This window comes from Uranotaenia lowii, chromosome 2 (assembly GCF_029784155.1).
Source record: "Uranotaenia lowii strain MFRU-FL chromosome 2, ASM2978415v1, whole genome shotgun sequence".
Taxonomy (NCBI): domain Eukaryota; kingdom Metazoa; phylum Arthropoda; class Insecta; order Diptera; family Culicidae; genus Uranotaenia; species Uranotaenia lowii.
The window spans coordinates 192,379,842-192,405,242 of NC_073692.1; the positions used below are offsets into that span (position 1 = coordinate 192,379,842).

Genomic DNA, 25,401 nt, shown 5'->3' on the forward strand with positions numbered 1-25,401 from the left:
GCAATATTCAAGCAAATTTCGGCTTAAAAGCGGGTCCAAATGATCACTTCAACACATTAGCACATTTAACGATCTTATAAATGCTGATTTGTGGTTCTCCTCGTCCTGGGAAAACAAATTTCAAAAACTTCAATGCCCTTTTTCCATCTCGAAATAACTATTGGCCCTTTTGTTCGCGACGAAATTTTGAGGGGAAATGGGCGAATGAACTGTGGGACTACACACTCATAAAAAAAGCTATTCGCCTTATTTAAAAAATTAAATTAAACTTCACTAAAATAAGAAAAATCAAAAGGAGATCATATTTTCGGATGTAAAATAAAGAGTTTAACGCATTTATGTGATTATCTGGATTTGTTTACAGTTGGCGCATTCGCCGTATTCAAAATTCGATACCGAATTATAAAGAAATGAAAATATTTTTTTTTTCAGTCCAAAAATCTTTTTACGTTTTACCCAAAATTTTTGCTATTTTGCTAAAAATTCTGGATCATTTTCAAAAAGGGCCTATATTGTTTCAACAAGGATGATAAGTTCATTTTCGATCATTTTATTTTGTCGATATAATCTGAATTATATTTGTGCTTTTTCCCAACCAAAATTTTTATTATTTTTGATCCAAATTTGATTGTTTTTACAAGATATTTTTCTGCGTGAAGCATTTTGTCCCAGAGCTTTTACCTTTCTTATTGAAAACTCAACCAAGGAAGGTATTGTGATTGTTGTTATAGTTCAAACACATAATTTTTTTAGCTGGTCATATGGATTTATGATTAGGTGCAATTTTTTTCAATGCTTAATCGTGTTTCTAGTTAGAAAACTAACTAGGGGAAAGGTTTCCTAAATGGGCCTATCGGGTTAAATGACCCTACGGCTGTTTGATGAAATGGCTGACTAGACAGCTTATCTGACCAATGCATTTTGAGGGTGATACGCTTAGAACATAAGGCAAGAAAGAATTTTATGAATTTACAAACTCAAAAAAATTTAAAAAATCATACAAGGTTTTGATACATTTCGATGTAATATTTCAACTTTTAAAAATTATACGTAAAGAAGCTTAAAACAAAAACTAGGATGGTTTTTGTTTCTTACTCAAATGAACTTAAGAAATTAAACATATTTCAGCTTTTGTGGAGGTTTAATAATGATTATATAGTGGAATAATAGTGTTTTTGTATGCCTCCATCATGTTTGTAAAATGCCTCCATCCTAAAATAACAGGTTAAATAGAATAAATAAACGATTTTTATCATTGAACCTTCAAATCTAAGCTTTGAATAACATCCTCAGAGAGAATTGAAGATCTAAAAACAGATTTGATAAAATTTTTCTCATGGATAAACTGCCTCCATAGTATGGCAACCCTTACTTTTGTTTTATTCCATAAAGTTTTAATATACATAGATTTTTATGAAACTTCAGCTTTGTCATACGGAAATTATTACTTTCTAGCAGTTTCAATGAAATTCTACGATAATATAGCTAAAAAAAACAGAAATTTTGTTCAAAACATAAATAGGCGCATTTAGCCCGCACGGTTTGAGATTCGGCATTTTACACAACACTTATAATAAAATCGTTTTCTTGGAAACAGAAAGAAATTTTAAAATAAAAATTACTCCAATGTATAGAAAACAGATGCCTGCACACGTGTATATAGTTTTTGTACACATATTCAATGTGATATTTGATAAAATCAGTGTTCTGCTTAATAGGCGCATATAGCCCGCTCCTCCCCTAATTATTAACGAAATTCAAGTCATTCATACCGTTTATCGCGATCCTTCGGGCATCGAGTTCAATGTTGTTTTGTTGGATTGAAGGAGCGTTCACTTTAGAGCTTGAACATTGAGCCAGAAAACAGTGCTGGGGATTTTTTTTGTCCAATATTTCGGCGATGTTGCCACATATTTTATTTTAAGAGGGATCAGATGTCTTCTCTTATATGAAGGTTCACTATTTAAATGTATTGTATTGGCCTGATTTTCAAAAAAAATATCTAAATTGTAATTGAATTTTTTAAAATTTTTTTAGGATAACCTACAAAAATCTGTAATAAAATAGTTTAACCGAATAAAACCAATAAAACTATATCCAAAGTTTGAAATTTCACGGTCACGAGGGCTTCTTACATATCTGCAACTATGTAATTTTTTTTTACTTTTTGGTTTTTAATACACGGAAAATAAAAAAAAGGTAAAATTTACCTTTTTGCGAGGTGAATTTTTTCCACCCCTCTTTCGAGGTAAATTTTACCTTTTTTTCATCCACCAAGCAAAAAGGTATATTTTACCTTTTTCGCAATCACCTAGCAAAATAGTAAATAATACCGTTTTCCCATTTACTGATTTAAAAGGTAAATGCTGGTTGGTTTGATTGGTTTCTTAAATAAGAATAAAAAAAATACAAAATTCTATCGAAAATTATATTTATTGGAGATAAATAGGGACTGGTAATTCGGCTTCACGTTCTTCCGAGCCGCCATGGCCGCTGAATACTCCTGCGTTGCGTACATTCATGACCTCCTCTGTTCGGCTAATCCGGTCAGGTTCGGCTTTTCCGGCTGGAGGATGCTATAAGCTCTATGGGTCGATCTGAAACAAAAGCAATGTATTATGACGAGAACCAGCACAACAAAATGATATCTAAGAAAACACTTACCATTCTATTCCGATTTTCACATATTATGCACAAAGCAAAACTTGTTCCTGAATGACAAAACAGCTTAACCTCAATAAACGGGTTCGGCGAATAGTCACTTTTTTCGAGAAGAATTGTACCGTTTTGTTTAGCTCAATCCAGGTCAACTTCACCTCGCTACGAGGTAAGTTTTACCTTATTTGGTTTTACCTTTTTTTCTAGGTGAATTATACTTTTTTATTCAGCTCAATTCAGGTGAACTTCACCTCGCTACGAGGTAAGATTTACCTTTTTTGGATTCACCTTTTTCCTCGGTGAATTGTACCTTTTTTCCAACCTCGATTCAGGCAAATTTTACCTCACTGTGAGGTGAGTTTCACCTCGAAGAGGTAGAAGTTACCTTTTTGGCTTTCACGAGCGTTCACCTTTGCTAACTCGGTAAATTTTACCTTTTTATTATTTTCCGTGTACTTTCTAATCCAGATTTAGAATCCGTACACTCAACCAAATCCACACTTTGAATGTATGTTTTCCCACACATACGTCTTTAAAATTTCTCAACGCTTAGATTTCATATGTCACACATAACAATTATGTTCAACATATGAAGTTTATAAGATATTTACACATAGATTCAATAAATTTCATATGTCACACATAACATTTATGTTCAACATATGAAGTTTATAAGATATTTAGACATAAATTCAATAAATTTCATCTTCGAAAATATTTTTTTCAAAATGGCCGAGAAACAGTTGGCGTACCCGTTTTAAGTTTCATCATAGCGATTAAAATACAATAATTAGGTGAGTATTACTAGGTAACAAATAAAGCAATGAATCTTTTATTGATTGATCTGTTCCCCCGCAGGAAGCTGGAAGCAGGAAGCTCTGACTACTGCTTTAGTAGGCCAGAGTGAAATATGTTCCGCCGTTACATAAGAAATCCCGGTGAAAAGCGGTTGTCGAGAGAAGGTAAGGTAATAGTAATTATGATTTTTCAAGCATGCTTAAAAATAGAGTATAATTTTGCAGATTCAGGAGCCTGGCTGCGATCAAAACCGTCGATATGGTGCTCCAGGGGAATATGTTGGACAAACGGGCCGCCGAGGAATGATCGTCGCTTGGCCGCATCGAGGTCTCAGCTGTTGATTTTACGGTGGAGACATTCTACTTCCTTTCCGGTGGATAGGACCACGAAACATGTACGAGTTATGCTCAGTAAGGACCATATTCATGTCAATGAAATCAACAATAAATAATATAAGAATGCACATTGTATAATTGGATACAATGTGCTTATTATAATATTTATGTGTTGCATATAAAAATTATTACCTTGAATTCTATCTGTGTGGGCACGTTATTTCCAAATGGGAATCACATTGCAAAAATCTATAAGGCAAACACATATCCCCAATATGTCGATTTTTTGCAGTGTACAAATTACGAAGTTTGAATTATTTTTTGTTTCAATTCCCGCATGAATCAGTATTATACAGTGACTATTCCCATTATCTTCTTCCCAAGACACCCAGAAGATTACTTTTATAGTTTTGGATTATTAATATAAGATAAGGCTTATCATTTTTTCATGAAATGGAATCGTTTGGACGCACTTAACGATACAGGGAACGGGTTGTTAAGTAGAGTAACCATTCATTTTTTTTGCTTTTTTCTACTCGTTCCGAGCGAGTTGTATCATACGTGGAATCTTCTCTTAATGATTTTCTCATAAAAAAATAACGATACAACATATCGTGTGCTTTTGATACAATTATTAAAATTAAAATTATTTAAATGAAAATCAATAAAAATGGAAGATTCGATGAATAGTTGTAGATTATTATGGATATTTCATGATATTTAAAACAATATAAAAAAAACAGACGTTTCGGTTACGGGTGTGGTTTTATTGTTATTGATTTTTTGAACACATCTCTTATCTAGATCCATTCGTTCCAACAAACTTTGTATTTTTAAATCGTTTCTATCGAAAAACTTGAAGATTTTAATAAACTTTTATTTCAAGCTTGGCTTCATTCAAACAGAGATCTACCTACTTCAACAATTAAGACAAAATATATTGAGTATGCTTAAACGATGTAAAGTTCAAATGATTTTGAGAGAAAATTAAAAAAAAAGATTGCTCACCTGCGCTTATTATTGACGCTTGGCATGTTTCATGGCAGGCTGATTCGATTCGACATAGGGAATCCGGAATCGACCTGGACGCGAGTCCTTCCTTCTCGCTGATCGTATTCGGGAGTCCAGAAAACCTGAGCCAAGACTGGCGAACGAATAAACAGGAAGTTAATTTTATTCCTCGTGTTTCGTTTGAAGTCGTCCAGAATCTGTAACACAAAAATTATGTTTTATGATATGATTTTCTGGTGTTGCAAAATAAATTTTTATATTTTCAAATAGCAAATTAATATTTTAAATTTCGTTGATTATGATTCGATTGATTTGATCTGTAATACCTATGGATTTCAAATTTAAAACTCTAGAATTTGTGTTAATAAAACTAAATTAATTCTTACCTTTTTGTATCTCGAAATACCGATAGATATCTGTTATTTGCTTCGCGTAATAAAACTCCCATTAGTAGCAAACATTTTTTGGCTCAATCAATCAAGCAGATTCGTGATTGACAAATCATGTTGTGTTGTTAAATTCTTGGGATATATTCAAAACATCCATTTAAGCATTGAATTACTGTAGAGGTGAACTATTCCGTCACTGCGAATGTCATATTTCTGCCAGGTAAGATTCTATATATCGATTATTCTTGCCCGGATGGTACGAAAAACTATTAACATCTTTTTGACCGACATCTGGGACTAGTAAGCGTGGTGCGATTCCTAGAAGAATTCAAGTGTGTTTTAATCAGAACAATTTGCCATTAAGGATAATAAAAAGATACCCACCATCTAAATGATACCTTCGGGTACCGATCCTCTTCAATGATTTCCTTGCCCTGAATAAAATGCCCAGACACATGCAAACTCGATCAGATTCCTAACAACTTCTATGAATAACTGGAGGCCTGCTAGGCGATAAAAACACAATTTTTATAAGATTTTATAATGCTTCAAAAAGTTGATTAAAATTTGCCGCTGGCGTTAACTATCCTAGATAGATGTCTAAATACTCACCCTGCCTTCTGTGAAACACATCCTTTCCGCGGGCCACGTCGTATTTCCGAAAGTTCCCATCGCTTAAGACTCGTCTGGTAGTCGTGGCTTTCATGAATTTCATCCCAGTTTATCAATCGTCCTAGGTGACGAGTAGGTGTAGGTAATGGTTCTCCGATTGTAAATGGCAACAAGCACCAACCTGCGGCATATTACGGAAGTTCAGGATATTTAACAAACAGCTCTCAGTTGCCTATTTTTTGTTATTGACCCGGCCCTGTTTGAAACAAAACAAAAGAATTACGATGGGATAAGAAAATTGAAATGGAGACACTGGATACTTACGGCAGGCGCACAGAGCATCGGGATTTTCAAAACAATCTCTCGGAAGCTGTTAGCTAGTTGGATCCTGGAGCAAACGAAATTTGCCGCGAAACCGCAAACTTCCTCTGTTCCCGCCACAACTTCGGTCAGCATGATGTTACCAGACTGGCATGCAGCCTCCCCTGGCCCTAGGGGGGAAAGACTTCTGGTTTATCTTCCGGCCGATCTTTGGTGAATCTATTGCAAAAGCGAATCAATCAAATGCCGGTTCCTGCATTTCCCGACCGGATTATCAGAAGTAGTTTCGTCAGCTTGCGGTGCACCTTTGAGATTTCAGATATGTTTGGCTCTAGAAAAATATATTGAATCATATTTAAAAACAGTTAATGCATAATAAAATTGCTTAAAACTTACGTTTCACAAGATAATTTAAAAAAAAACTGGAGTATCCGCACACTTCATATTATTTTTGTTTGTGTTCTTTTTAGTTTGCTTTGTTGACAGTGAAGACACACTCAGGTTCATCCTGAGTTTTGTTTTATGGATTATTACTGGTATCTTTCAGAAATATTTTTTAACGGTTTCAAGCGAAGACACATGAAAAATGGAAAAGTGTGTCAAAAATAAGAAGATTTTAGAACGATTACTCGAATATTCACTATTCATGTAATCAGAACAGAATAATACTGATGATAAGGTGTATGATATTTGATTATGCGGGTTATTTCTAGTGCTATTTTGATTGCTGTGAGTCTACATTCATAATGGAAAGTTCTTTGTTCAATCTCATCGAGATTTTTTCATTATTTAAACACCCCCGTCCCCCCCTCCCCCGCTCACATGCATCGTCAAATAACTTGTTTATGACGAAATTTGTGATTTGCCCAATGCACAGACACACAGACTTTTTTCAAAATTGTCCAGATTTTTACTCCTCAACACCTGGCATCCCTGCACTCAAGCCAAAAACACTCAAGCAAAAACATCAACAAAACCAAACAACAACACGCTCTTTTATTTTAACTCAAAATTAAGTACGACCGAGGTTCTAAACATAGTTCGATTCTATGAACTTAAAGTTAAGTACCCTTTTTCCTCATGGGATGGTTCAAAATGGAGTTCGAACTCAAAATTGATCCTTTTTTTTCCTTCGGCGAGGGAGCAAAGCTGAGTTTGACCTTATGAACTAAAAATTGAACTCTCTTTGTTGGACTGAAAACACTTCCCGAATACGAAAATATTGTAACATAACTGTTCCTGTAGTAGTTATAAAACGATAAGAAACAGCGTAAAAAAACGTTTAGAAAATGATATCTGAAACCATTAAAAACATTCCACTTATCTTGAATTCCAAAACGACGGTCTGTTGAATATGGCGTTAAGTTATGTTACTGTTTAAAACTGTTAAAACTTCTGTATGGGAGAACTGTTTTACAAATAGTTGAGATAACTTCCCAAAACCGCTCATGGAAACATATTTAGAATTCCAAACCGTTATAGTTACAGTTATCCTTGAAGTGCACTTGTAACTGAACGTTTACAGTAACAGTTATGATACGATTCCACAAAATGTTCTTCCAGCGTTATACTGATGTTTATGGGAACCGTACCGTATGGGATCCGCGATAATGGCGGACGCACCAAAAGGAAATTTTATATTTTTTGGATTTTCGGATTGAGTTGGAATTGTCATTGAATTTCACTATTTGTTTTATTTTCAAACTTACTTTTACGGCATACAGGGTTTTTTTTTATTAATCCTCTCAGGGGATTCCTCTGATCCAGCTTTCGTAGCTTTTCAACATTATGATGAATGAAGTGGTGCGTCTACAGACATTGGCAAATCAGATCCGGAATCTATGCAGTTCCGTAGCGTCTCCAGCCACCAGCAAGGAAAGTTCCCCCGGCGCCGTACTCGGGCTGCATAGAAGAGCGCATTGGCCGACACTAAAATGAAATTAAAATTAAATTAGAAACATAAAATATTATAAGCAATTAGAACGTTAAAAAATTTGACTACCGAATAAGCAGCAGGCGGAAACAACTTCAATCCAACTTACCTGAAAAATAGCTTTTCGTCGCCTGGCTGTACTGAGTACTGAGTGCGGCTCGCGGTATGCCGTCTTTTCGATACGTTAGTGTAGCTACAACACCAAAATTTCCTTGAAAATCGCTGCTGGGCTGGCTGCAATTTCATCAGTGTACTTTTTAATTAATTTCTTATTATTTTTTTTCTTCTTCTCAAAACTGGGTACACTGAAAATCGAAAATACCCAAACTTGAGAACTGCCACCCGCCAAACCTAAGTTCAAGATTGACAACTTAAGTTTGTGAAAAAATCACAGCTTGCCAATACGCCAAACTTGTCCTTCAAGCGGAGAACTGTTTTTTTGGGGGGTTTTTTTTTGTAAGCGCATCTTATTCTGTTACCTCCATCGTGGCAGATTTAGGTTTGGGGGGTAAGTTCAAAGCGAAGAACTGTTTTTTTTTGGGGGATAACTTTTATTCCCGCTTCATTCGCAGAAAGTTTCACATATACGATGATGTAGCTGCCTCTCTCAACAACTCTTCAGTGGTCGAGCGGTTAGCATCCTGAGATGGTAATCGCAGAGCCATTGCAGGTATGGGTGTGATTCCCGTACCTGAAGTAGTTTTTTTTATTTTGATTTCCATTTTATTGCGGTATCAGATTTTGGGGGATGAGTTCTCCTTTAAAAGCTTAACTTTGGGTTATGCCGCCAATAGCCAAACCTGTAGGGAGGGAGTTTCATTCGGGTTGGCGGGGAAAGTTCTCAAGTTTGGGTATTTTTGAGGTTCAGTGTAGCAGTCATGACAGCTGTCATCCTGAAATTCGAGAAGTGTCAAAATTATACGAACGTTAGGAGTAATCGTTCAGGATGATTTTTACGGTTTACTTAAAAGCTATCGGTAATAGCCCGAATAGGATTGCACCGTGAAAAAACCATGAATTCCATATTCACAGACTATAAATTGCATGGTATACACAATGATTATTATCGTCCTCGATACCGTGAATTCACATTGAAATTCATAGTTTTCGACCATACATTTCATAGTTTTGACGAAAATAACCATGAAAAAGGGGTATTGTTATGCAGCGTGACCATGAAAAAAATGGCGATTTTCCATACATTGAGAAGTTCAAAAATATAAAGTTCATGGTTAAAACAGCTTCCAGTTTTTCATGGTAAAACCATGAAAATCCGATAATTTATATTGTTCGCCCGCTGAAATAAAAATCTTTGGTCTTGGTGGGGATTTTTGTTATTTATTTTGAAAATGTCATCATTTTTATAAAAAATTTAAAAAAACAAATGAATTTACTTAAATTAACTATTTATTCAAAAAATCTGAACACTTTACTCACACACTCCTGCATCCTGCATCCCATTGCTGCTCGCGGCATTCGTTGGCTACTGCATCCTGTGCCACTCGCTGTGTGTCCGTTTTATATTGCTGGAATGATAAAAAAAAGATTTATTAGATGTTTGCCTTTTGTATAGCTCCTGCTGTATATCTGTATAGTATTAAACTTACCGTTGCGCCCATTTCCGAACACTTCTTAAAAGTTACAAAAAAAAAACCCTCGAGAAAACAGATTGTCGACCGAGAATGGAAGAAGTGAAAAAAAAACACGTGCCGCGGCGCGGCTGTCAAAATATCAACCTTACACGAAAAACTCGGAGTGTGCAAATTCTTGAATTACGCTCGGACGTTCTTTTTACCATGAAGTACATGGTCACATTAAAATTCACTGTAAAATCAATGTGATACCATGGTTCGTGCTATTCGGGAGTTCAAACCGTTACCCATAACGTGACTTTTCATATAAACGTGAAAGCTTGGTATGAATCGTTTTATTCAAAATTGATTTATTTCAATTGAAAAGTTTAACTTTGGAGCTATGTTTTTATGAACAGTTACAGTTTCTGGAGGGGTTCGATTATCGTTATGATTTTTTGAGGTATAGTTTTTTCATATGCGGGTTAGCGAGTTCAGTTCGAACCGGAACAGCAACCAACGAACATGTCGCAAAATTTTGTCGTTCCGGAACAATTACCGGATGACTATGAAGGAATGCATGTTCACCGTGTCAGCGTAAAATTCTGCCCATCATTGTCATCATACGGTGAGCGGCTTGGAATGTCCGGAAACTTCCGGATGTTGTTTACTTCCCGTAGGAAGTAACATCCGGAAGTTTTCTTTGACCGGGAGTGTCAAAACTTTCCACCGCTCTGCAATTGCAATGCAATGTACCGGAACAGCAACATCTGGGTACAACAAATTTTAATCATCCTTTAATTCCCTGAAAATAAGCTACCTTCGAAAAAAAAGTTACAGTGGTTGTATATATGCAACGACCGAGAAGTTCACGTAGAATTACTACAGCCTATCCCGAGTCAATGTGTTTTTCGTTTCAAATATGCATTCTAGAATAAAGTATGTCGAATTTTTTAAAGGAACTTAACTTCGAAAAAAATTATTCTTCCATAAATTGTCGTTTTAATAACTATTAATGGTCTATATCGACCCATAAAGATAGTATGCAGCTTTTTCAACTGCATAACAAAAGGCGAATTAAATATAAGTATAAGCAGAAACAAGACCGATGTCGTCGAAATTATGCGCCCGGCAGTTATGCAAATAATCCCGAATAGAAAAGTAAGGTGAAAAAACCATGAATTTCATTTTTACTCTACCATGAATAAAATGGTCGACACAAAATATATCATGGTTCTGAAACCTTGAACGCACTGTGAAATTTATCGTTTTTGACAATGAAATTTATGGTTTTGGCCAAAATTACCATGAAAAAGGGGGGTTGTTAAGCAACTTAACCATAAAAAAATCAACTTTTTTCCATACATTTGAAAACACAAAACTATTTAGTTCATGGTTATTACAGCTTCCGATTTTTCTAATGGGAACCGTGAAATTTATTGTCTTTGATTGTATTTTCATGGTTCCAACAATGATGAAAATCACGGTATTTCCTTGATATTTAATTTCTTTTTGTTCGGAATAATTTAATGAAAATAAATCAGTTTGTCAAAGTTATTCCTTGCTTTGAGGAATATTATATATTCCCTAAAACAAGAAATAACTTTAACAAACTGATTAATTTCTATTGCGAGTCACTTATTCATAAAATAACAAAAAACTATTCAAAATAACACATTTTATTGATGTCGTACAGCACTTTCATTTTCACAACTTTTTCACTTGGAACAAATTTTCACATTTAAGCTTTTTTTCACAATTTCAGAAAAGCTTCCACCTCGATCGGAATCCGGGTTAAGCCTTCTGTATAATTTATTTTCAGGCCTTCAGGCTTACGCTCGTTCGTGACGACGGTCTCGGTGTAGCTTATGGTTTCTCTGTTGGCTTTGAGAGCAGGCTCCGATCGATCTGCTGCTAGTGGTGCGTGATGATAAAATTCTTGGACATGATGGTGGACCGGAAGCTGCTTTTATACGCCAAATCCGCCAGCCTTAAAAAATAGGAAACGAATGATATAATAAAACGGGGAAATTGAAACTCTCAGAAAAATGCAGAATTATGCAGCATTTTTGCTTGCTCCAATGAGAAAAACTAAAAGACTACTTACGACAGATGCTCTCGGACTTTGTGATGTCAACCGCTTACGGATTACCTATTAAGGGTCACAGATCTTCCGACGGCTTGTTTCCCACTGCCATTATCGCCGATCGGGGGGTAATTTTATCATTAGATTGCTTGCTGGAGCCGTGGAGGTCACCTAGAAAAATAAATTGCAAATACTTATGTGCAAAATACAGTTTCTAAAAAAAACACAATCTTTTTAAAAAGGTACTCACCATCCCAGATAGGCCCTCTCGCCTGCAGATAAAATGTTCCGCAAAAATTTTTAATTTGCCATAAAATGGCGCGAATTCAAAACAAAATCTATACACGATAAATTGAGAATAGGTAGAAAAAGCAAAAGTTTACCAATGTTCGTTTTGGTTTGGATTTCAATTTTACCATGAAGTACACTGTAACAATAAAAATCACAGGAAAATTATTGTGATACCGTGTTTCTGGTATTTTCGACAACTACGAAATATTTTAAATGAACGATAAATTTCACGGTGACTTTAAAAAATATTGTGATTTCGAAATTTAAAGCGGTTGATAAGTATTGAGAAATAACGATGAAGTTTATTGTTATATTGAATATCATTGTTCGGTTATAATTAAAACCACGGTCTTTGCTATTCGGGATGTGATCAACACATGAGCTTTGTATCAAACGCTTGCGAGAAAAGCCTACAATGACTGCTTTGATCTAAACGCTTGACTCAGGGCAAAAGCTCTCAAACTGTTTAGTCTCATGCGTCTCGTTGGATTGGAATCAGTATCATGTTTTCATTTCCCTTAAGATCACATAGAAATCACTAGCTTAAACTGCCCGAATAGAAAAACATTATGATAAAACCATGAATTTCATTTTCACTCTACCGTGGATTTAATGGTTGACACCATGAATATTACGGTACATGAAACCATGATTTCACTGTCAAATTCATTGTTTTCGACCATGGTATTTATGGTGTTGGTTAAAATTACCATGAAAAAAGGGGGTTGTTAAGCAACTTAACAATGAAAAAATCAACTTTTTTCCATACATTTCAGAACACAAAACTATAAACTTAATGGTTATTTCAGCTTCCAGTTTTTCTCAAGGAAACGATGAAGTTTATTGTTTTTTCATTGAATGTTCATTGTTGCAAGGAAGATAAATTTCTATGTAAATTTGTGATCTCAAAATAAAATATCCGGGTTCTTTTTACGTTTATGTACAATTTATTTATCTATCAACATTTTTCTTTATTATTATTGAAAATCACTCACTGCATGTAGAATCACTTGATAAAAACTTTATTGGGATGCTGCCATACTTTCGTTTCTCACCAGCTGGGTTGGCCTCAGACTCTACGGAATGTCGGTTTTCCAACTTTTGGGAAGGCATTTCGTCGCTAGAAATGTGAAAAAAACAGATTAATAACGCTTTTTTTCTTTCAAGCTCCGAGACAACTTACCTTCGCACTCATTTCATGAATATTTTCACTAAAAAGCTTCGAAATTTTCTTCTGCCGATAGTAACTTTAAAATAAAAATAAAAACAAATTGCCTCGACCGGCCTCGACTGTCAAAACATTGCCCAACACGAAAAAAAGGAAGTACATAAATTTTTGAAACATTTAAGCTTGGATGTCGTTATTACGATGAATAACGTGGTCACACTCAAAATCACTGGAAAATCAATGTAATACTATGGTTACGGCTATTCGGGTGTTGCTATAACACGAGATTCCCGAGAAAGCGTTAGATTGATCATGTTTTCATATCTACAAATAACTAAAAACGGCCCTTTTCAGGGCCAAAATCTTAACGAGAGTTGCGCTTGACTTTTCTTTTATACACTCTAAGCGGATACAACCCAAAACCAAGTTGTAATGCCGCAAAATCGGATGAAACTGGCTCCCGACGAAAATAAGTTTGGAGGGGTTTTCCCAAACTTGAGAATCGAGCTCTTTCTCACACCCCAAAATCGAGAAAGCCATTCTGACGAGAAAACGATATTTATTTGCTGCTCATAGCATTTCAAATGGACATATATTTATTCAAAAAAGACAAATGCGTTGCTTGAAGTTTTTTTTAATTCTTATTTTATTTAGTTTTTACCACTTTGTGTTTAATTGTGTGTTATCATGGTGAAATTTTTCGAGCTCTGTAATGAGAATGGAAAACAAAGAAAAAAGAAAATATTAGAATTAAAAAGATAAATCTATAAAAAAATATAATGATTAAGTACAAAACAAAAGTATGCGATATTCATTGAGTTGTTAAAGAAATTGATAATATAAAATATTGATAATAATCTATTATATATTCTTACTTAGAAATCTTCTGTTAACAATTTTTTCTAGACTTACCTATCTGTATTTGGGTGATATCCCCGTTCAATTTGTTGGTCCGTTCCTCCAATTTCCTACAATTCTTCTCAAATTTTAACAATTGATGTTGCTGGAAATAGAGAAAAATGGTTTTGAATTACACTTTTTACTAATTAATGACTGTATTCAATGTTTTATAAGTATACTTACGCTTACTACATACTCCTTTTTCAATGGAAAAAAAATTATACAAAAACAAACAGCGCGGCGGCAAGAAACGAAACAAATTCTGAACGATAAGTTTTTGGGGGCATCAGTTCAAACTGTGAACTTTGATTTTGGGGTGTTGACAGCAGCCCAAAATTAAGAACGGCAGCTAAACTTTGTTTTGATGCCCGGGCATTCTTAATTTTGGGTTGTTTTGATTCTGAGTGTAATTGATGGATGACGAGTGCGTTGTGTGGGTGGTGTGTGATGGGTGGGTGGTGTGTGATGGGTGGGTGATGTGTGATGGGTGGTGGTATGCGATGGGTCGTTGTGTGATGGGTGGTGGTGGTGTGTGATTGGTGAGTGGTGGGTGGGTGGTGTGTAATGGGTGGTGGTATTTGATGGGCGGGTGGTGTGCGATGGGTGGTTGGTGGTGTGCGGGGTGTGTGTGTGTGTGTGTGTGTGTGTGTGTGTGTGTGTGTGTGTGTGTGTGTGTGTGTGTGTGTGTGTGATGGGTTAGTGGGGTCGTCGGGTGATGATCTGAGCTGTCACAGCACAACTTGCTTCCGCCGCTGTTGGCCAGCTCTGCTACTGCCCATGTCACTAGTTTGAATTTCTCTGATACAATGAAACAAACCGTCAGTTGACCCCTTGTTTTATACCTTTCGTAGGCTGGAAAAAACAAAACTCATGAAGGGGCGGGGCGTCTAAATTTTTTTTCATTTTCGCATAGCCAATCAACGTTGAGCAGGCTTGGTATGTCTTTTAAGAGAGATGTCTTTGAAAGAGGCGTTTTTCGTGACGCGAGATCGGTTCGTGAGTTTCAATTTGCCCCCCTATAGTGTTGCCGTAAGACGTAATTCTACGTCAAAAGGATAAATTCTAGTTCGGCTGCCGAACTTAGTATTGAGTACCCGCATATGAAAAAACTATACCTCAAAAAATCATAACGATAATCGAACCCCTCCAGAAACTGTAACTGTTCATAAAAACATAGCTCCAAAGTTAAACTTTTCAATTGAAATAAATCAATTTTGAATAAAACGATTCATACCAAGCTTTCACGTTTATATGAAAAGTCACGTTATGGGTAACGGTTTGAACTATTACCGATAGCTTTTAAGTAAACCGTAAAAATCATCCTGAACGATTACTCCTAACGTTCGTATAATTTTGACACTTCTCGAATTTCAGGATGACAGCTGTCATGACTGCTACCCAGTTTTGAGAAGAAGAAAAAAAATAATAAGAAATTAATTAAAAAGTACACTGATGAAATTGCAGCCAGCCCAGCAGCGATTTTCAAGGAAATTTTGGTGTTGTAGCTACACTAACGTATCGAAAAGACGGCATACCGCGAGCCGCACTCAGTACTCAGTACAGCCAGGCGACGAAAAGCTATTTTTCAGGTAAGTTGGATTGAAGTTGTTTCCGCCTGCTGCTTATTCGGTAGTCAAATTTTTTAACGTTCTAATTGCTTATAATATTTTATGTTTCTAATTTAATTTTAATTTCATTTTAGTGTCGGCCAATGCGCTCTTCTATGCAGCCCGAGTACGGCGCCGGGGGAACTTTCCTTGCTGGTGGCTGGAGACGCTACGGAACTGCATAGATTCCGGATCTGATTTGCCAATGTCTGTAGACGCACCACTTCATTCATCATAATGTTGAAAAGCTACGAAAGCTGGATCAGAGGAATCCCCTGAGAGGATTAATAAAAAAAAACCCTGTATGCCGTAAAAGTAAGTTTGAAAATAAAACAAATAGTGAAATTCAATGACAATTCCAACTCAATCCGAAAATCCAAAAAATATAAAATTTCCTTTTGGTGCGTCCGCCATTATCGCGGATCCCATACGGTACGGTTCCCATAAACATCAGTATAACGCTGGAAGAACATTTTGTGGAATCGTATCATAACTGTTACTGTAAACGTTCAGTTACAAGTGCACTTCAAGGATAACTGTAACTATAACGGTTTGGAATTCTAAATATGTTTCCATGAGCGGTTTTGGGAAGTTATCTCAACTATTTGTAAAACAGTTCTCCCATACAGAAGTTTTAACAGTTTTAAACAGTAACATAACTTAACGCCATATTCAACAGACCGTCGTTTTGGAATTCAAGATAAGTGGAATGTTTTTTATGGTTTCAGATATCATTTTCTAAACGTTTTTTTACGCTGTTTCTTATCGTTTTATAACTACTACAGGAACAGTTATGTTACAATATTTTCGTATTCGGGTATGCATATCAGAACTTAGTTTTGCTATTGCCCACACAGTAAATTTTTGCTTCGATTTCCAGCAAAAAAAATTGCTGGAAACGTTCAGCAATCCATTTTTTTGCTGGAAACCAGCAATCGGTTTTCTGATTGCTGGATTTTTCAGCATTCGGTTGTGTTCTTGTCATTTTTGCTGAAAACCCAGCAATCGGGTTTCAAATTGCTGGACTTTCCAGCAATTGTTCTAGTTTGCTGGAAAATCAGCAATCGAGTTGTCAAATTGGAGTCTGTTTGTTTTCGTACGCTGAAAAGGGTGAGAATTTATTTCACAAACTTTGAATAAATTAATCAATTATCCTTATTTTCCTCTACATTATAGCAACCATGGTCTGCAGACATCAAGTCAAGGGTGAGATAGATAAATATTTCATGAAAGATACTAATCCAAACTCCATTTCAGGTGGTCAACACTTTGGCACAAAGCTGCCACACCAGAGCAGAGCAGGTGCTGGTATATTGAAAAAATATATAGTTTTGGAAATAAATATACCTATATAATTGAAAAAAAATGGAAGAAAATAATTCTTATTTATTGCTCATCATCATCATTGCAGTATTCAATATTTTATTTCGAATTGAAATATAAATTCGATACCAAATACAGCCGAATGTTTTGAAAGAAATAGCTAGTTTCCAGCAACCTGGATTGCTGATTTCCAGCAATTTGAATTGCTGGAATCCAGCATTTATGTTTGCTGATTTTTCCAGCAATTCAAGTTGCTGGAAATTTTGCTGGAAAGTCAGCGGGACAAAAACCAGCAAAATATTGCTGGTTTCCAGCAAAAAAAAATTGCTGTGCAGACAAACTCAAAGTTGAGGGATGCCACTGAAGTGCTGTTTTGAACCAAAACTACACTCAGCCGAAAAAGAAACGTTAAATTTACCTGGATTTTCACGTAGCCATTCGTTACGTGAATTTTTGCCTGGTTTACCTGTAGCACTTAGGAGTTAACAAAAAATCACTTGGTCCTTACGTGAAATTCACATAGTTGAATGCTGTCAAAAGAAAGGCACATTCGATTTACGTGAGAATCCAGTGATCTGCAAAGTACAGAGGGATTTTGTGCATTCTATGTGATGTTCACGTAAAACCTGAATGGCTCATTCACGTAAAATCTGTGTGAAGGAATACCAGTTTCAATATGGCGCGGATCCGACAGTTGGTGCATATTTTTATTTATTTAATGATCCCGCGCCGATCCTCCGGTGCATAGGGCCGTGGTAAAAGACCTCCACTGTTGACGATCCGGAGCCAGCGTCTTCACCTGGTCCCAGTCAAGATTCTCGTCGACAGTTCGGATTTCAGCGGCTAGGCTTCGCCGCCACGAATTTCTGGGTCTGCCTCTTCTTCGATGACCTTCTGGATTCCAATCTAGCGCCTTTCTGCAAATCTCGTTTTCATCTTTTCGCAGCGTGTGCCCAATCCATCTCCACTTACGTTCCCGAATCTCGATTTCTAGCGCCCTTTGATGACACCGGCGATGTAATTCCTCATTCGAGATCCAGTTGCCAGGCCACCAAGCGCGGATGATATTCCGCAGGCAGCGGTTTACAAATACTTGCAGTTTTCGCGTCGTCACCGCATATGTGCACCAAGTTTCGCACCCGTACAGCAATACGGATTTGACGTTTGAGTTGAAGATTCGGATTTTAGTTCGTAGAGAGATCTGGCGTGACCGCCAGATGTTTCGGAGACTCGCAAACGCAAATCGGGCCTTTCTGATCCGGGTTTCGATGTCTTTCCTGGTACCACCATCAGGCGTTATCTGGCTACCAAGATACTGGAAGCACTCCACTTTCTCAACTTGTTGCCCAGCTACCATGAAACTGGAGGGATTTTCTGTGTTGATCTCCATCGACTTGGTCTTTCCAACATTGACTTTGAGACCTGCTGCCTTGGAACTTTCGGTGAGGTCGTCGAGTTTGCTCTGCATATCTGGTTGTGTTTGGGCTAGCAAAACAATATCGTCAGCCAGGTCAAGGTCGTTCAGTTGCTCCATTGTTGAAGGATTCCACGGCAATCCTCGGTTCGGTGCACAGTCAATCGATCCAATCAGAATCTCATCCATTACGATTAGAAAAAGTAGCGGTGATAGAATACATCCTTGTCTCACTCCAGCAGTTACCGGGATTGGTTCGGACAAGACACCGTCGTGCAAGACCTTGCACGAAAATGCCTCATACTGTGCTTCGATGAGATGGACTAGTTTCTCTGGGACCCCTCGTCGCCTTAGAGCCGCCCAGATGTTTTCATGGTTAAGTCGGTCGAATGCTTTTTCGAAATCAACGAACACCAGCAGAAGAGAGTCCTGGAATTCGTTGATTTGTTCCAGTATGATTCGTAGCGTTGTGATGTGGTCCACACATGATCGTCCGGATCGGAATCCAGCTTGTTGCCGTCGGAGTGTAGCATCTATTTTCTCCTGGATCCTGTTCAGAATCACTTTGCAGAGTACTTTGAGGGTTGTACAGATCAACGTTATGCCTCGCCAGTTACCGCACTCTGTCAGGTCTCCTTTCTTCGGGACCTTTACAAGGATACCCTGCATCCAGTCGGCCGGGAATGTTGCAGTATCCCAGATGTCAGTTGGTGCATAAAGACAAAAAAAATCTAAGTGATGGAGAAGCACATATTCTTTTCGTAAGTAATCAAGTTTTGTTGTTTGGTTGCTATTTACATCTTTTGTTTTTTTTTCAACAGAATTTGAAATTGAGGCGGCGGAGACGGCCAAGCAACCTCTAAAGGGACCAAACCAAAGACACTTTTCGATGAATATGTGTGAATAATTAAGAGAAGTGAATTAATTGTTAATAGTGGAAATGAAAAGTGCATACATTGTGCAAGTGTGGATTAAAGTAGATAAGTTTGGTCGAAAAATAAAATTTAATTTCGAAATTAAAACATTTTTATTAAAAATATCCGAGAAAAAACCTCCCTACATTAAAAATACAATGAAATCTAAGTGAATTGCAAGTAGCAAAACGAATCGCTGCCCACATTCGATCTACGTTCATTTCACATCAAGGTTGCGAAATCTCATGAGATTGAGATTTTTTTTGAGTGAGATTTTCCCTTTTTGAATCTCACACTGAACCTCGAAAATACCCAAACTTGAGAACTTTCCCCGCCAACCCGAATGAAACTCCCTCCCTACAGGTTTGGCTATTGGTGGCATAGCTCAAAGTTAAGCTCTTAAAGCAGAACTTACCCCCCAAAATCTGATACCGCAATAAAATGGAAATCAAAATAAAAAATAACTGCAGGTACGGGAATCACACCCATACCTGCAATGGCTTTGCGATTCCCATCTCAGGATGCTAACCGCTCGACCACCGGAGAGTTGTTGAGAGAGGAAGATAAATCATCGTATATGCGAGACTTTCTGCGAATGAAGCGAGAATAAAAGTTATCCCCCAAAAAAACAGTTCTTCGCTTTGAACTTACCCCCCAAACCTAAATCTGCCACGATGGAGGTAACAGAATCAGATGCGCTTACAACCAAAAACCCCCCAAAAAAACAGTTCTCCGCTTGAAGGACAAGTTTGGCGTATTGGCAAGCTGTGATTTTTTCACAAACTTAAGTTGTCAATCTTGAACTTCGGTTTGGCGGGTGGCAGTTCTCAAGATCGGGTATTTTCGATTTTCAGAGCAGTGTGATGCTAGGTAATCTCATCGTGAGTATCACAAACGGTTCTTGTCTTGAATGTCAACGCTTTCTCACACTGAGAATCACGCAGGGCTTATAGTCCTATTTGCCGCTGGTAGTGTTTGTAATTTTTTGCTGGTTGTTTCACCAACACTTTTCAGTTTTGGGACAATTAACCTCAAAAACGACCATGTGTGTCGACCGGCTGCCCATTTTTTGTACCGAGAGTTTTTGAGGTTAATTGTCCCGTCTCATCTGCACACGCTCAGCAAGTGTGCGTAAGAAATGTCAAAAACAACTCTATAGATTAGGGTGGTGTAAAATGTCAAAAAGCCCACTCAGCCATGCTATGACATTGTTTACAAAACAAGAAGGGATCAAAGTGCATCAAGCACGCAGGTATCACGGAGATTATTGAGTGACTGAATAATATCGGTTCAGTGACAGTGCGTATTTTAAATTTGTTTTGGTTTCGTGAATTTTTCAGTAAATTCAAACATCTTTCTCCCCTACAGCGGAATCCGAGGAAAGTCTGTTCCTTCTGGCTCAGAAGCTGAGCACACTCTAATCAACGATGATCACTTGCGGGTACGGCATCTGGACGAAGTGACCAAAGAGTTCGGCGATATCGGATGCTTTGCGCTGGAGTTGTCGTCGAGGATCTGCCAAAAGACTGAACGTGCGGCACTGGCCAACGATGCCAGCCGGAGGGTGGTGAAGTTAAACCCATTCATGTGGCAATCGTTGCCGAGCTATGCCAGCGTGGAGCGAAACCGGATCCAACGGAAGTGTTTCAGCTTTCGAGCACCGATATATTTGCCACTAGTCAGCCAACGGCCTTAAACTCATCGAATCGGTGGTTTGGTTCGGAAATGGATGTGGGGGAGGAGGAGTAGGAGGTGGTTGCAGTTTCATTATTAACCCGGACGTCGGAATTTAGCTTCAACAGCAGCAGCATCAACAGTTATTCAGCAGTAGTCATTTATCTACTCCACTAGATAAGATTTCTCAATGTCTCATACAGAATATAATCAATACACCGAATGCTCCACAACAGCAACCTCAGCTCCAACAGAGTCAGAATATATCTAGTATAACAAATGTAGAACAAACTCCAGGCAGTGGTGCAGGGGCGGAATTGGGGACCCCTTTCCGGAAGCAACAGTTTAAGTATCTAGCCGCCATGAGTCCTACCACTCCTATATTCGATGTTTTACCTATAATGCATAGTCCAGTTTTAAGCAGTGACCAATCGAATTTGATAATGACACCTTCACCACAGCAGTTTTCGACTTTGGCCACCGGTTGTCATCAGCCGCAACAACCTCCCGGTTCGCAAATCCAACAACAGCTGAATACGATACAGCAACAGCAAATCATAGCCGGAAGTGAACAGCAGAAAATGGCTCTTCTGTGCAGTAACAAAAAGATGCGTGGCCACCACAATTTAGGTACAATGGGCAACATAATTAAGGGGGGGGGGAAGGGTCTAACGGGTAAAAAAAAACACCATTTTCACGATTTTTTTCTAGAGCTATCGTTCAAACAAATGTATTCAAATTTTTTGCATTATACAAAGCATTGTTAAAAGAATATTTAGTAATTTTTTCGTATATATAGAAAATATTGAAAAATATTGAAAAATGAACCGGTGACGGAGCACTTTCGAGGATGCCTTTTAGAAAACAGGATTTGCGGTGGACACTGTATCTCAGCACAGAATCATCTGAAGTCAAAAAATCAGAGCGAAATATTTTTAATAGATGTTTTTCTTGACCCCAACGTTTTTATTTAACTTATAAAAAATTTATGAAATTTTTGTGGCTGTTTGAAGTAAAAACTACGATTTTTCACGAAAAAATCTGCCATTTTTTATTTGTAAAATCTCCCCAAAGTAAACAAAAAAAGAAAAACGTTGGGTTCTGGTATTTTATTTGTAGAAAATATGTTCCAAATTTGAAAAGAATCGGAAGCAGCGGAACCATTGTGGTTTCCCGAATGTAGATCTGGACCGTTTTTACCTTTTCCTGGTAGACCAGGTACGGGGAATTGAAGTGGCCACATGTGGCAATTATCGAGGATGGATACAAGAAAACGTATCCATCCTGTTGGGTTTTAAAACGAAGATCGGACGGTTGAGGCAGTTTGGGTACCGCACCACTCGCTCCACTGATGAAGCTTTTCTCTGGGGTTAACACTTTGATGACGTTTGGGTAGAGGGCAGCTCATAGGATGGCCACTAGGAGCCGATTATTCTCTCCGTTCGAATTTATTTCCGTCCCGGTAAGCTCATCTTTAACAAATTTCTCCCGACGACTACTAAAATCTAGTGGAACGAATCCAATGGACACCAGCAATTCCAAGAACTGTTGCTTAATTTCATCGATCGTGTGAAGCGTTTTGGTCGACAGGTAATTCTCTTCGGCATAACAGTTGGCCGCATATCGACTGCGCTTCGAAGTCTCCTTCCATTTCCTGTAAGCGTTAAGCATCGTCAAATGATCGCTATTCGCAATACCGAACAGCCGCTTTCTACTTTCTGCTTCGTCCCTTTTGTTGAAGGGAGACACAAACGGACTCTTGTAGCTAAGACAAGCCGCTATCGTCAGCACACTATCCAAGCACTGAAAAATTGCTCCAAACAGCATGAGCTTTCCTATCCGCACATCTACCGGTAATGCTGCTAAATGATAACCCAAAGCAGTCAGTTGTTCCTCTAAATCGAATGCTCCTACATCCACCAGTCGTTCCTTGGCGGCATCAATGTTCTCATCACTAGGTGGTTCAATGGTAGATCTCAGAACCTCCTTCAGCGATTGACCTCTAAAAGTTTCGAGCGTTTTGATCCTCAACAGAAATGGTTCTAATGGTATTCGATGAATCTCCGGCACCGGTTGAATTTCAGCGATGTTGGTACTCAGCACAATTTTCCTTTTTCCCTTGGAAGCCTTTCGGAACACCTGGGCCTGTTCGTCGCTGCTCAGCGTCAAGTGCAGCGGTATCAGCAGGAAGCGATCCTCCCGTGGGCCAAACATGCGACTATCCAGCAGGGCTTCGTGAACGTTATTGATCTCTTCCAGCCCGGGGAGGAAGATGAGGATCGTTCCCTCCTGGGGCCACTGGTGATTGCCCTCGACGATCGTAGGATGTGCTCGAACAGCTTCGGGTTGATGCGGAGGGGGTCCAGCAGATAAAGTGTTTTGCAGGTGGCCTTGGAGTATTCTGTGGAATATGAGATAAAAAGGGGATGTTTGTTAACAATAATTCACCAATTTCAATGTCAGCACCACCTACAGACTCACTGATAGTACAAGTATCAAGTGGGCAAGTTGTTGGAAAATACACAATCCATCACGACCTGGTTCAGCGGCATCGGGCGATAATTGTGAAATGGTTGGTAGCAATTCAACCAACTCCGAAGCGTCCGGCAAAGGTTCCAGTTTAACTTTCTGCTTCAGTAGGGAGGGCGTTAAGGAGGAGGAACTACTGCTGTAGCCACTGCTGCTGGAGGCAGTGCGCGGAGATCGGGCTTCACGGCTTTTGCCCGAGGAGCTAGGAGATTATTTTTCCGTTTTGGCATTACAGCCACTGTTTTATTTTAGATTAGATTAGATTTATCAACAAAAACAAAAAAGATTTACATCAAGTTGGTGGTGACGTCATATAAAACACCACTACCAAAGCACGACATTTTCGTCATACTTTTCATTGATTTTCTTTGACACAAAACGTAAACAATGTAATAGGCTGTCAAAATTTTGGCTTCCGTGCCCACTTCTTCACCGCGCCTACTTTGTGTCAAAGTTGTTCAACCCTGATTTAAAAGCCCTGAGAATCACGAGCAGAAAAACTACTTTTTGGAAGGCAGAGATGCCATGGAATAATATTTGTGCAAGCTCTTGAACAATGAAACAAGTTTTATAGTTCAGAAAAAAGCTGAACATACCACGACTTTTTAAAAACTGTCAGTTATACTTGATGAATGTTAAAGGCCAGTTATACTTTTTTTTAACATTTTTATAGAGAACATACTATTAAAAGCTCAGTACAATCAGGTTGATGATAAGAATTTGTTTTTTTTTTTATTTATGTCTTAAGCAAAGTTGCGAAATCTCGTTCAGTTAATAATTTATCGAGTGAGGTTCTTCCTTTTTGAATCTCAGTGTGAAACGTTAACGTTGATTGTGAATGAAAGTTTTGATTTTAAAACATCTTTCTGAAGAATGTATAATCATGACTTGTAAGAATCTGATTATAATATTTATGTCTTAGTTTAATGAAAGTTTTACAGAATGAGCAAAAAGTTTTTATGACCAAATATATTGATGAGTCTCGTTCGTATTCAAAGGATTTAAGACATGCAAGTTATCAAATTGTATTTCCTACAGTAATGTACTTTTAAATCTCTTAAAAACGTTGATGCAAAGTTTTGCAATCATGGAAAAGAACCGCAAACATTGAAATGCCCAAGCTCAAAATTCTTCAAAAAACCCCCGATGGCTTAATGTGCTTGCCAGAAAAAAAACATCTCAAATCTTCTGGACATTACAAAAAACTTTAAAAAAAATATAGCAAAATCTGAATAGCTAAATATTTGATTATTAAAAATATTAACACAAAAAGTACCGCAAAGACAACTAAGCTGGGAAACACTAAAATTCAGAATTAAAATTATAAGGATCCACCGGGCCTAATTTTACAAATTTAGTATCTTTGAATTACCGAAAGTTTTTATTTTGTCAGTCTTGCAGAAAAAAGTTTTATGATTTTATTTATAGCATTCGAGCTATGCTTTGCTTTTACTTGTAGCGGCAACCTTAAAAACGAAGTTGAAATTTATAGGTTGCTATGCAGAGTTTTAATATAAATGAAGAAAATAGTTTCTTAATCTTCCAAACAAATTAAATTTTAAAATATAAAAATTCAAAAAAGATTGTTACCAACGAAAAACCATTCCGATTAAAACGCATTTCATCCCAGCTTATGCAACCGGCTGGAATCGACCACATATGAAAAGCATTTATGAACCAAATAAAAAGTAATAAAGAAATATCAAAATTTTCCCTTTCAAATGAAAGCGGCGGTTTGTAGCTTCTGTCCTAACGGTTGATCTTTTTTATTTCAATTTTAAAAAGACATTTTAATGATTTTTTATGCATTTTAAAGATTTTCTTTTTCAAGAGAAGGAAAGCCGGTTTTATTTGCACCGGCTCACAG

The 25,401-nt window shown here is 37.5% G+C and overlaps 1 protein-coding gene and 2 long non-coding RNA genes across 4 annotated transcripts; all 3 read right to left on the bottom strand.

The window, feature by feature from the left end:
• Window positions 1-4,552: 4,552 nt before the first annotated feature.
• On the bottom strand, window positions 4,553-6,692 carry LOC129749812 (uncharacterized). 2 transcript variants are annotated; one of them, XR_008738172.1, is made up of 6 exons: window positions 6,521-6,692; window positions 6,128-6,455; window positions 5,804-6,059; window positions 5,576-5,697; window positions 5,189-5,509; window positions 4,553-4,999 (listed from the first exon to the last, which is right to left on the bottom strand). It is a non-coding gene; the product is annotated as an uncharacterized LOC129749812 (long non-coding RNA). The 2 variants fall into 2 exon arrangements; XR_008738171.1 differs by having other exon boundaries at window positions 5,576-5,694; window positions 6,521-6,691.
• A 4,632-nt stretch (window positions 6,693-11,324) lies between these two features.
• On the bottom strand, window positions 11,325-12,051 carry LOC129742649 (uncharacterized). The gene is made up of 3 exons (XR_008736546.1): window positions 11,965-12,051; window positions 11,736-11,885; window positions 11,325-11,618 (listed from the first exon to the last, which is right to left on the bottom strand). It is a non-coding gene; the product is annotated as an uncharacterized LOC129742649 (long non-coding RNA).
• Window positions 12,052-22,099: 10,048 nt separating this feature from the next.
• Window positions 22,100-24,610, bottom strand: LOC129748576 (putative ATP-dependent RNA helicase DHX57). The gene is made up of 2 exons (XM_055743234.1): window positions 23,479-24,610; window positions 22,100-23,406 (listed from the first exon to the last, which is right to left on the bottom strand). The coding sequence occupies exon 2, from the start codon at window positions 23,217-23,219 to the stop codon at window positions 22,410-22,412; it is 810 nt and encodes a 269-aa protein (XP_055599209.1). The 5' UTR covers window positions 23,220-23,406; window positions 23,479-24,610; the 3' UTR covers window positions 22,100-22,409.
• Window positions 24,611-25,401: the final 791 nt, after the last annotated feature.

Coding starts and splice junctions, on each gene's coding strand:
- LOC129748576 (XM_055743234.1), bottom strand. CDS start 23,219: ATGTTTGGCCCACGGGAGGATCGCTTCCTGCTGATACCGCTGCACTTG.